Source organism: Lates calcarifer, linkage group LG15 (assembly GCF_001640805.2).
Source record: "Lates calcarifer isolate ASB-BC8 linkage group LG15, TLL_Latcal_v3, whole genome shotgun sequence".
NCBI classification, from domain to species: domain Eukaryota; kingdom Metazoa; phylum Chordata; class Actinopteri; family Centropomidae; genus Lates; species Lates calcarifer.
In genome coordinates, this window is record NC_066847.1 from 11323336 (window position 1) to 11335767 (window position 12432).

At 42.5% G+C, this 12432-nt stretch overlaps 1 protein-coding gene across 8 annotated transcripts; it reads right to left on the reverse strand.

Moving 5' to 3' along the window:
• Positions 1-12: 12 nt before the first annotated feature.
• Positions 13-12267, reverse strand: arnt (aryl hydrocarbon receptor nuclear translocator). 8 transcript variants are annotated; one of them, XM_018680417.2, is made up of 21 exons: positions 11894-12267; positions 11161-11254; positions 10947-10994; positions 10787-10837; positions 10529-10576; positions 9667-9880; positions 8691-8904; positions 8501-8603; positions 8334-8399; positions 8073-8158; positions 7874-7950; positions 7152-7286; positions 6986-7060; positions 5797-5948; positions 5412-5534; positions 4835-4922; positions 3726-3922; positions 2728-2917; positions 2257-2434; positions 2037-2173; positions 13-1939 (listed from the first exon to the last, which is right to left on the reverse strand). In XM_018680417.2, the coding sequence occupies exons 1-21, from the start codon at positions 11928-11930 to the stop codon at positions 1856-1858; spliced, it is 2397 nt and encodes a 798-aa protein (XP_018535933.1). In that variant the 5' UTR covers positions 11931-12267; the 3' UTR covers positions 13-1855. The 8 variants fall into 8 exon arrangements, with proteins under 8 accessions (XP_018535933.1, XP_018535935.1, XP_018535932.1 ...); XM_018680419.2 differs by having other exon boundaries at positions 2257-2431; positions 2728-2920; XM_018680416.2 differs by having other exon boundaries at positions 2728-2920; positions 11894-12266.
• Positions 12268-12432: the final 165 nt, after the last annotated feature.

The window sequence follows — 12432 nt, forward strand, 5'->3', positions numbered from 1 at the left end:
CCAACCCCTTAGTTTTTGACAATATAACAATTTAATACAAAAACCAAACATTCTCTCATTTAACATTTCATATACATATACAGTATATTTATATATTTGTGTTTCTATGAGTGATAAACGTTCACATCATTGAAGAAAAAAATGCTGGATACAGAGCGACCAAAAAGATTTTCAACAATAACAAAGACAACAGTCACCAACATCCTTTAGAAGATGAAAACTGGACAATTATCACATGGGTTTACATACAGTTATATAATTTGTCATTGTGAGTGTGCAAGCGTTACACACAAACAATGTAAAACTGTAATAATTAAACAAGGGTTCAAATTTAAACTAATACCACACATTAAAAACTTAAATATTTTAAGAGGCATTATATTTCATCCCACAGCATTCTTGTAAGATACAAACTTATCAAAAACTGATTGTACAACACAGGTGGTTGGATCTTCTTGGCAAAGATTCAGTCCTAGTCCAAATGTTTGCCACAAACAAGAGGACAAAACATTTTTGGACATTCTCACGTGATCATCTTGCTATTAGCTCTGTTTATTCCATTTTAATCCTGGATACCCTGATTAAACCATTAATAAGATACCAATCAGAAAAGGGCAACGGAGGACTCATCTGATCATTAAAAAATTTGAAATAACAATTAAGTACTAGGGAATTAAATCAAACATTACTACCACATCTCTCCATTTCAAAATAACATTAATCAAGGAAAACATTTATAACAACAATAAAGAATGGCTTTAAAAATACACAATTCCTGCTTGTTAATTATTGCTGTGTGATTTCTTTTCTTTACAAAAGGAGTACAAAAAGCCCATACTTGGTACAGGGTAATGCAGGATGACAGAAAGAAGTAAATGAAGCAAGTCAGAAACCTAAACTGTGTTAAAGTTGATAATGATACTGTACGCATCCATTTAACATACACACACACATGCATACTGTATTTATGTATATGTAGGCAAAGAAAAATAGATTGTATACATTTCCAATGGGCACGTAGACAAACAGTATGTAGCCACTGTAACACAGTGTGTCTGTGTTGTTAAAGTACATCATTCCATGACGAAAAAAAAAACCTTTAATGTTCCTTAAGAGGAAAAACAAAATAATTAAAATTTATAGGTGAAGCCACCAATATACATAGAAAACTGTACTCAGTATAAATCTACACATTGTAGAAGCGCTCCATGAAAGCAGTGCTGACATGCAGAGGCATGCTGTGGATTTAAAACTGTGAGTGAGATTAGCACAGACAAAACATATCACCAAAGCTGTATATCCCTGCAATTTCCTGAGAGTTTAAATCAACAATTGGAGTGATTACACTACATGCTAAAGGGTAAAGCAGCAAAATACACTCTTCATCAATGCCTGAGAAAAACCAGGAATATATTAGAATAAAAGGCCTTTGTTTGTATGTGTGTTTACTTCCTGTGTATCTTTACCAGAACGTAAGAGTGTTTTTTGTGCAGACTATTCAAGTGTGGTTGTGTGATTGTGCGCTTTTATATATTTATATATATATTTATATAACATATCTACAACTTAGGTTGTTGAGCTTCGGGCAGTGCTAGCTAGAGATTTCTCTTACAATGGCTGGAATATTGTTAAAATAATCATCTTTAAGTCAGTAGCAAATCCTTGATTTTCCTCTCCTATACATCTGCAGTCAGATATATCCCTCCATCTTTAACTGGCTTTGGCAGTGCAGTTTAAGCCATGCAAAGCAAGGGAAGAGTGCTACTCTCAGGAGCAGGAAGAAAACAGGAGCAGAAGAGTGAAATATAAGAAAGTCAGGGCAAAAACTGTCAGGAAGACAAAAGGGTGGACCAGGTCACTCGTTAAACGGGGGATACATAGGAATCTCAAAGTCATCGCTGTTGAAGTTGGCAGGCTGGTCCAGCATAGACAACACATCCTGAATCAGATAAGAGAGACAAAGAGGTTACTTTTAAAAGACAGTGAAAGGGAGAGTGAAGTAAGTGTCGGGGAGAGACTGAGCTTGTATCACTCACAGGAAACATGTCTTGCTGGTTGCCCTGAGCATGAGGATGCTGCTCTGCATTGCTCTGTGAGTGCTGCTGGCCTTGCCACTGGGGCCACACTGCCTCCGCTGCTCGAGACGGAAACTGTGCCCCAGACTGAGAGCCATCTGGGACAGAGAACAGAAGAGTGAGAGGATGTACCAGAGTAAATACAGAGATAAGGATTCACACGTAAAGACGCATAACCTACCATAACCATTGGTGTTGAGGCTGGCACGGGCATTAATCTGTGGGTAGTTTGCACCGCTGGTGGGGGTGGGAGCAGCACCTGTGGGCATCTGGCCAAAAGAGTTGGAAGAGCCACCTCCAAATCCTCCCATGGGAGCAAACTGTGGAGACATGGTCTTAGCTGCCTGGGGAGCCACCTGCTGGTTAGAATAAAATAGAGAAACTCCATTTATTGACAAGAAGTTAAGCAGGTTTGATGTTAAGCAAGGTGGTACCTGTTTGTTGGTACCTGATCAGCATCAATGAGCTGTGCCTGGCTTCAATGAAGTGCTTAAAAGCTCCTGTGCCAGTATCAGAAGGAAGAGGCTTCTAGTGTGGTCAACTATGGTGTTGTGCGCCCCACAGGACCACCCAAGGGTGGGGCCTAACACTGACTTAAAACGCCAGGACAGATTAGCACAATCAGACTATTAATCCTGTTGCGCTGGTTTACCTGGTTATTAAATTGTGGTCTAACGCCAGCTGCGGCTCCAGGCCACCCTCCTGCTGGTCCTCCATGGAGGGGGCTGCTTGTGCTGGAGGGGGTAACTGACTGTGGGGCTCCATTCTGACGAGACATCTGAGCCAGCATCTGTCCTGCTGAGTGGGCTGGTTGTGCCATCTGCGGAGTCATATTGACTTGCCTGCTGCGAAGAGTGAAGAGAGTGAGAGCTCTGCTATTTGGTTGAAAATAAAAACTGATCCCATTATCCAATGTGAGGAACCTGGAAATACACATGGAAACCACTACAAACACAATAAATGCAAGGAAAGTCAGTGTAACAGCTACTTGAAACATACTGTACATGCTTTCAGGAATACATTCAGAGGGAACCATAATAAAGGAAGCATCTGTACCCACTTAGTTCATATGTGGAAACCTTTGTTCTCCCACAACCTTCATGTGGAACATTAATTGTGGCAAACTCACAACTGGGAGAACTGGAAGTTTTCCCACAGGCTGTTGTTGTTGTACATCAGCCAGTATCATACAAACACAGCTGCCAGCAGTGATCTGATAGGCAAAAGTGTCAGATATGCAAACCAGCTGGTAGATTATATAAACATGAGTTTATTAGATCACACTGCAGTCAGGAGTCGCTGGGGCTGTTCATAAAGTTTACAGTAGATAATAATCTCATTATACCCAGATCTTAACTTGGTAACAACATAACCCAATTAATTCATATTCACCTGCAAACACTTGTTTCTGCATGGTGTCATGTTGTATGTATAAGAGATAAGACGATGGAGTCACTGTATCGGGTAACTGCCATTCATGGTCTTAGAGAGCGTCAATAAATCTGTATAATGTGTTTCTATGTGACAATAAAAGGAAGACTGAGTAGACCCAACATTAGATGAAGGTGTTAACAGATTCATTAGATGCAGTTTTGATCTGGTGTACATGTAAATACATGCACAGACATGTATACCCATGAGACCTCCCACCTGTAAGCATCATTTGATCGACCAGCAGTGAAGTTGTTGGCTGGGGGATAAATCTGTGTGGAGGGCGTGGACGTGGTGGGCATGCCCTTGGTCTGATCTGGGCCTGGGAAAAGAGGGGAGTAGAGCTCTGGCTTCTCCAGGGTCTTGCTGTGGTCCGGCCCTGCAGCTGTGACTGGCTGAACCGGCTGCACTGGCATCTGAGGATCACCAAAATTATCAGTCAGCGATCAAACTCCAACACTCAGAAAGTATTTTAAGTGGTGAAGAACTGACTTGTCTTAAATGTGACCATTCATCGTCTCAACCAAAAAATCTACTAATGATTTGTGCATTGTACCCAGCCCTAGTGAAGAAAACTTCATTTATGTAACCTAAAAGCACAGATTTGTGTCTGAACACTTTACAATTTGCCAGGGTTTGAACTTGTCCCTTGACATCTCTGACATACTTATTTTCTGTTAGTGCTGACAAATCTAGCTACCAACTGTTTGAGGTTTGAGGATGTGTTGCTAGGTAACTGTTAGATCGCAACTATTGTGGACTCTGTGTTTACTAGAGTAATTACTGTTATACTTCCTAAGGGGAAGTACAGTGTCTCTGGTGATACTTTGTTACTTCCTGACACGAAGGACAATGTAAGTGCAGTTTTATGAATCTAGTTGGCTTGTTACTATGCAAATTGAGTTATGAAACATGTTTGATCCAACTCTCATCTTTTTTAACTATTGTAATCACTATTATGAATTTGTTGTATTTTATTCCTGAATATTTTCAGTTTCACACAGTAAAAACTTCTTAACTTCTTCCTTAACCTGCATGCACAATCAAATTCATTTTTGAGAGGAATAATCCCAGACTTAAATCATACATAAGTTCCTGTTAATTCCATTATGAATAGAAAACAGACATAAGGAAGTTGTGATAATGAAAGTCTCCAGTTCTGTTTTCCTGTTGAGCAAATAATCAACATCCTGCCACTGTTTCCATAACAAAAGAGATCTGATAAGACACTGAAGCAAGGGACAAAGGACCCAAGAGAAAGAGGTCTTCTATGCTTCAATCAGACTGGACCTGTATATTCATGTGCTCACACACGTGCTCAGCCTAACCTGTGAGAGGGTGATTGGTCCTGCCTCAAACAGTCCGTCTCTGGCTCCACCTCCCTCCAGCTCGGTCTGCTGCTGATGTTGTAACTGCCTGGAAAAGGGAAAGAAAGAGAAGGAGAATGTGTTAATTTGAAGTCGGTTTAAAATAGCTTCATTGCCATTTCCATGCCCTCCACTCTCGAGCGAGAAATCCCAAACACCTGCCGACAAAATAGCACTCAACCCGCCACCGGTCACCATGGCAACATAAATGAGAAAAGAGGGCAGAAGAGGAAGAGTGTCGAGCTTCAGCAGAGAAGGCCCTGTTATATACATTATATAAATAGATGCTAATATGCTACACCTGTTAAAAGTTGATTTCTCTACTCACTATAAGAAAACAACTATAAGACATGCTTCTTATTAGACACCAGCTCTATTTTTCCCAACACTGCAGTGGAGAGAAGGATCACTCAGGGTGGGAAATGACAACAAAAACAGAAAGACTATAGTTTGCTAGAAACAGCAGTAGTCTCCCACGAAGAAGCAGCCCTTGTTGTCCCATGCAGGGGGGCGATAGTCAGGTCAGGCTTGGTCTCACCTGGTGGCCACCTGCCCTGGGCTGAGCACTACCGGAGGGCCGCTTGGGCTGCTCTGACCCAGCGGAGGGGGCAGCAAACCCCCTGGGGAAGAGATGGGGGTGAGGGGGTCCTGAGTTGAGTTTCTACTGCCCCACAATCAGAGGTGGGTGCAGGGGGAGAGGCGTAGGGAGAAAGTGATCAGTGTGTGGTTTATTCAAAGGGGTTGTGGTGACGGTGTGAGGAACAGGGGATTGAGGGTGATAGGCAAGCATTCAGACAGAGGGATCGTTCCTAACAGTCATATTTCACCACGTCAATAGTTTCATTATGTTCTGTATTTGATTGTGTAATCATGTTACATAATCACCAGTATTGGTTAAAAAAAATCTCTAAAGTATGACTCACTTGACATTGACATTGGTACAGATGATATACTCAATCTCCTCTGAAAACGGGTTCTGGAAGGTGAAGGAGCTGGTTCTCATCCAGATCCATTCTCTCGATTTGGAGCGGAACCGAAACATCACCGACAAAACCTGGCCCTTCAGCTTCACCACCTGGGGACACAAGTCCAACATGTCAAACACTCACACTGCTGTGTTTACATAATCAGAGAGCGGTAGATTTACACACAAGGAACGAGGTTACTGGGAGATATCAGGTTACACATATAACTGGACAAAATGTTTAAAGCTGACAACTGACACGGAGACAGTCGTGTAGTGGGAGCACAATTTTCCTTACAGCATGTGTATGAATCATTAAACTGTTCAGCAATGGAATCAGACTCGTTCAGACTTCAAAGCTGCTACTGATGAGTTTCAGTTCTGGTTTGACTTTACTTCGTATTTTACTAAAAATACAAGGTTGCTACGGTGATTCTTTCATTCTGTCGCACTGTTGTCACAGCAACACTTCTCCATTTCAAATCTTTGTAATGGACACATGCAAATGTAAATTGCAAAGGAAAGGAAATGCTTTAACAAACTAGAAATCTCATACAGTATACTTGACACTGAAATCAAATTGCTGCACAACAGCAACAGAAACCCAGTTACTTAAAGGGGAACTCTGCCACTTTTACACATCAAAGTCTGGGTACAGGCTTTGAGGAGTCCTACTGTGTATGTGAAAATGCTGTATAAAGCCTTTTGTGGCAGCAGGGGGAGCGACATGAAATCGGATAAATTGCCTAAAGTGATGTCTTGAGTCAGTGGCAGTTGGGGCTGACGACCACAAGATTGAAAATGAAAAAAATATGGGGGTGGACTTAGGAAGAAGTGAGCTTAACAGACCTCTGTAACTCACTACTCATTCTGCTTGAGGCCAACACCCAGATCTGTACAGTTGAGTGAATCAAGTCGAGTTGCATTGTGGGTAATGTAAGTGCCAGGATTTGACAAGGAAGAAGAATGAGTGCAATAAAAGAGATTCCTGTCCACCGTGAGCAACAGTGTTGCGCAAGTGTGATGCTAAATCGCAAGAGTGATCTTTTAAGTGCATGTAAACAAACTGATGTGGTAGTACAAACACAAGAGTTAAATGGAGGTAAAAATGAGTGCTCAAAAAGCTGCATATATTCAGATGGTCCTACCTGTTGGAAGCTATCTCTCAGTAAGCCCTGGTCTTCAGGGTGGGCGAGCTCGAGAATATTCTTACCCAGTAAATCCTGTGACAGACAGCAGGTAAAACAACTGTCATTAGCCCAGGAGACATTAACACCATATAGAGCTGACATTCCCACCAGCTGTTGTGCTTACCTGTGGCTGGTAGCCGACAGTGGCCATGCAGCGGTGGTCTACAAAGGTGAACATGCCCTGGCAGTTATGGCGTGAGATGAACTCCACTGGAACACTGATGCTGTTGATGTCTGTGTCGCCTGGGCAACAAGTCACCTGAAGAAGAAAGGTTTTTTTTTTTGCATAAAGATAATGCACTGAAAAAGATACATACAAGCTAACACCATGATGTTTAATGGCTCAGAACACAGGTGAGAAAAATAATTTAGATTCACATTGACAGACAAAACATCACTAGAGTGAGTTTTTAGTTCTAAGTTCTTATTGAAAAAATAAAAATAAAAATATTATGAATGTTTTGCAACTGAGGAAATCAGGTAACAGGAAAGAAATATTTCAAAACACAACGTGACAGTGCAAACATCAGTTGTGATTCACTTCAGATGAGACTGTAGATTGTGACCATAAAACACTGCCTTGTGTTAGATGTGCCTTTCTAACAAAATGCAAAATGTTTCTAAGGGCAATTTAATTCTTGGATTGTTGATGTAAGGGTCAAAGATTACTGTTTGTTGGAGATGGATGCAAATATCAGGTAAGGTTCAGATTGTTACCAAAGGTTGCTTTATCCTTTGAATCAACGACATACTACTAACTAAAAATCATCATTAGTTGCAAATCATTTTGACATTGAAAGTTCCATGAACTCAAAATATACAGTTGCATCTCTACATCCATTATACCTGTAATCTTCCTATGGCAACTAAACAGTAGCGACTCCCCTGGGTGTTGTCTGCTTCATCATCTGTTAATGACACACCTAAAACACAGACATGCAAAAGTTGTGTTAACATGGGCCACATAGTATAACCCTGACCTTCTTATGAAGCAAACTTAAGAGATGACTATACAAGCCAATCCACACCAAATTATCAGTTTTACCTGCAGGGGGCCAGGACTTGATATATCCTGTACAGTGGACCACTACATACTGGGGCTCCCCTTCCTTGGCTGCACCCAAACCATTCCTGCGGTGATGGAAGAAATTCAAAAATACACTGATAATCAATCAGTCCTGCTACTATGCCAGTAATAAATGTACATCTTATTGCTACAGAGCAGCTCCAGGCATGCTAATGTGCTATAATCCCAACACAATTCTCAAAAAATAATTGAAGAGGGAAACTTTTTGGTTTTGATCACCTGTTTCTATTCCTAAGGAAGTTCAGTCTGTTCATTGACAACGGCTCCACTGGACACGTGCCACACCTTTAAACACACATAGGCAACCACATGAACAATTAATGCATCCTGGAACACATATCAATATAAATAATAAACCGTATAATTAACTCCAGTATGAGTCACACCTCATTCTGCAGATGAATGATCGACGGGCTCCCATACTCATTCTGGCTGACGACTGTTGGCTTTCCTTCTTCACTGTTCCTGTCTTCAAGTCCAGCATCCTCCCTTTGAAGGCAAACGAGATTAAACTGAGTTAATCATGGGTGTACTGAGGAGCACATGTGTCATTTACTGTCTGTATGTGCTTTATACCTGTGTTGTTATTCTCTGCAGTTGAAAGCTGCTCCCTGAGCTTTTCTGTGTCGTCTGGGTGGAGCTGATCATAAAGGGAGGAGCCGAGCCATTCAGACTGGGCCTGGTTGAGGACGGGTGTCAGGGAGTCTGAGACGTAAACAATGCGGCCGGTCTCACATGACACCACGAAGAGGAAGCCGTCGGCTGCCTCTAGGATGAGGTGTTTCAGCTCCTTCAGACACACAGCGTCAAAGCAAAGTTAAACAGGGAAGATTAGAGAGCAGAGATATCATGAAGCATATTTGTGTACATGCGTAAATTGTACCCATTTTTCTCCAAATTCAGAATATCAAGTTCCCTTTGCATCGTGTTCCCGGTCACTATTATCAACTATTGTCCTGGGGAGGGCAGACATTAATCATCTACATTGTGACTGTGACACCTGTTGCTTGTTTTCACTTGCAAGCAAGGAGCTTCACCAGGAGGGAGAGCAACATAAGGGAAGTTCGCTCACAGTCAATGCTTATTCACAAAGTTTGGTTTTGAACAATTTACATGCTGACCAAGTGTCTAGAAGAAAGGCTGAGGAAGTATGGTGAAAGAAAATTAAACATCTGTTTTGAAATTTAGTCAAAACCAGTTACATCAAAGACGGTCAGCAAAAATGGCGACTGACCTTCAGCTACTATATGAGAAAACTAGCAGGTTTAAAAGGTGCTACTTTCACTCCTTCATCACTCTATTTCCACTGAACTCACAGAGGTATAGTGTCAACGAATTTGTTACTGTGAAACCTGTGTACTAAATGACGTTATTGACTTCTACACAAAGCAGTACTGTCTTGTCAGAAACTGTTGCATACTCTCAAAGTGCTCTCTGCAAAAGATTTTCCTACCGCAGGGGCGGTGTGAATTCAGTCTGAGTCAAATCACAGGGAAAAAACAAATAACACCTCTTTAATTTCCACATCTCTCTCTCTGGGCTGGGTTCACACCTGGTCTGTAAGGAAGGAAGGTTTGTATGACCCATCTGCATTGGTATTGCCACTTCCTCTCAGAGACTTCATATGGGACACAGCCATTCGTAGGATGGTTAGTTTGTCTGGTTTCCGTGCTAGAGCACTGCAGGTGGGCACCATGTCTGACAATTCTGTGATGTAGGCCGTCATCTTGTTCCGTCTCCGCCTCTCAATCTCACTGTGGTTCTCCCTGAAGTGAGGAAACAAGGGAGGGAAGCCGAGGTGGAGAGGATAGGAAGGATCGAGATGGGGGAAACGGGCAGGTGGACAACATGGAGTAGAGTTTAGAGTTAATGTTGCAAAGTAAGTATGCCAATTGGGAAGAAGAGATGGGAATGAGAGAAGGTGAGAGAAGTAATGGACACACGAAACAATAAAGTGTAGTCAATGATCCATCAAAATGATAGTGAGAAAGCAAGAGAGCCTGGTCTTTCAAGGCCAGTCGGTGTGACGAGAGAGAACGAGTGCAGAGAGAGAAAGACCCTTCAGATACCCTGAAAGGGGGGAGAGAAAAGACACAGAGAGGACAGTTGCTCAAGAGAAAGGGATTACCAAAGTGGAGGAAGTCCCTGACTCACACACAGCGCAGTGGTTAGTGACACATATCACAGTGGTCGGTTGAAAAAGACAACCAGCTGCCTTCAGCAAAGAAGCATAACATTCTGACAGGCACCAAAACAGATGCACAGAGCAGCGAAATATACCAGTAATTTTGTGCTGTCAAATGACAATGTGCTGGGGGGCTCCCAGCAGGACAGGACAGTATTTGATCAGTGCATTCAATTTTGATATGGATTCAAGCAGGAGAGGGAGCCTTCCACAGTGGTACAGGCCATACCTGGCTAGTTTTTCCTTATCTGCAAAACTCTGATCTTCTTCCAAAAACCTGGAAATGAAACCAACCCACTAAAACACTGGCCCAAAAATCACGACCAAAATAAAAAGAAGTGTAAAACGGAAAAACAAAAACAACAAAAACAGACAAAAAAACTTGGAAAGGAGAGGGAAAGCAGCATGGCAATAATTTTAGTATCATTATTATTACTCCTGAGCACCCCCTTCACACACATTTATTTCTCCCAATTCACCCTCCTACCTGGCAAAGCGCTCTTTGTCATTGTTGGAGCCACCTGTTTCATCATCACACCTGAGGAAAAACAGAGAAAACACGGCTTGTTATCACAGCAGCCCACGCAAAACACTCAACAATGCCCATCATCTTGCTTCATCAAAAGAACAAACTGGGACCAATGTACCTGAACAACTTGCTTCCTCCATCATCATCATCATCATCAAAGTCTGGCCTGCAGTATGGAGAAAAGAGACACATGAGAAGCTTTGCACAAATATTCTCAAGAATTTAGACCACAGATGTCGAAAGCAAAAGTACACCAGTCAGCAGACATGCATAACACAATGCTGACATATTACCACAAAACCTACCGCTATCACACACACACACACACTTACGCAGCTCGTCTCTTGTTGGTCCCTTTTGGCACCACAGCCCCGCCACCTGCTTGGGTCCCACTTGCCCCCATACCCAGATTTGGGTCTGGCAATTCTATTAATAACACAGAGGCACACAGAGGCAGGTGATTTCCTATTGTGCTTCGAGCACTGGAAAGGAAACTAAACCACTCACTGGAGCGAGTGCACGCTCAGAGGCCAAATCAGCATTTGCTACTTTAAGCTGACATTTATTTTATTCCACGGCCAATGTATAAAGCTAGCAAGCAACAAACCAATCATTCTTAAATGGTGATTGTATATTGTAGGGAACTAAGACAACCACGACCCCGAGCTGACGGCAATGCTACATTTAGCATACAAACATCACTCTTGTGACCGACATTATCTAAAAACAGAAACATGTGAACCGAGCTAGCTAACCGCAGCTAGGTAGTCGGCTAACTTAGATTTGGTTTCTCAACTTGCCGTGCATAAATAACACAAAGAGGTTATCTGAACAGTTTTTCGGTCGCTGTTAGCTGGCTAGCATGTTACCAAGCTACCACTTATGCAATAGACAGCTAGCCTTGCTGTGGCATTAGCTTCGCTACTAAGCTAACTTAGCTGATGCTGTCACGCTATCTTTAGGAAAGTGTCCGCTTTAACTGTGCTCGAGAAAACGCTCATATCACAATAACAGTCGCATAGTACTATGTGTCTACATGTCGCTGTGACTTTTACTGCACTTTACCTGGGTTTGAAGAGGACATGTCCGTGTGGAATAACATAAACAAACAACTTCGGCTGCGAGGGGGAAAAAAATCCTCAAAACCCCCGCCCCTCCCCCGCGCTAGCTACCGAGAGGCTAACCAGCGGCTCGCAGATTTCCTCACGACTTTATTTAGTGTTATAAACGCCAAGAGCCACGACTGGTGCTTCTCCAGAGCGACCCGAGGGTTTAAAACACAGGCGAAATTAGCAGCGTGTCTCCTCCAGCGGCAGTGTCCCTGTTTTCTCCCGGTTTAAAGCCCCTTTCTGTTTAAAATGGCGTTTGAGGCTAGCACAGCACAGGCTGTCTGCAGTGTTTTCTCTCGTCCTCTCTCTATTGGACTGCACTGCAGCTTGATACAAATGACGCGAAATGTTGGGAAATCCATGTTGAGCTCCGCCCCGCCGGCGGTGAGGAGGGACCTGCCGGTCTGGGGACACAGAACAAAAGCCCCACAGTTTGGGAAGGGAGAGAGGCACAAATGCAAATGTTACAGGCTTTAACTCTTCAGTTAACGTTTA

Excerpts from the sequence above, each read along its gene's own strand:
- arnt (XM_018680416.2), bottom strand. The coding sequence starts at position 11,930 with ATGTTATTCCACACGGACATGTCCTCTTCAAACCCAG. Across the intron at positions 11,255-11,893 it reads CATGTCCTCTTCAAACCCAG|AATTGCCAGACCCAAATCTG; the intron begins GTAAAGTGCAGT and ends TGTTATTAATAG. Across the intron at positions 8,604-8,690 it reads TGCAGAGAATAACAACACAG|GGAGGATGCTGGACTTGAAG; the intron begins GTATAAAGCACA and ends TTGCCTTCAAAG.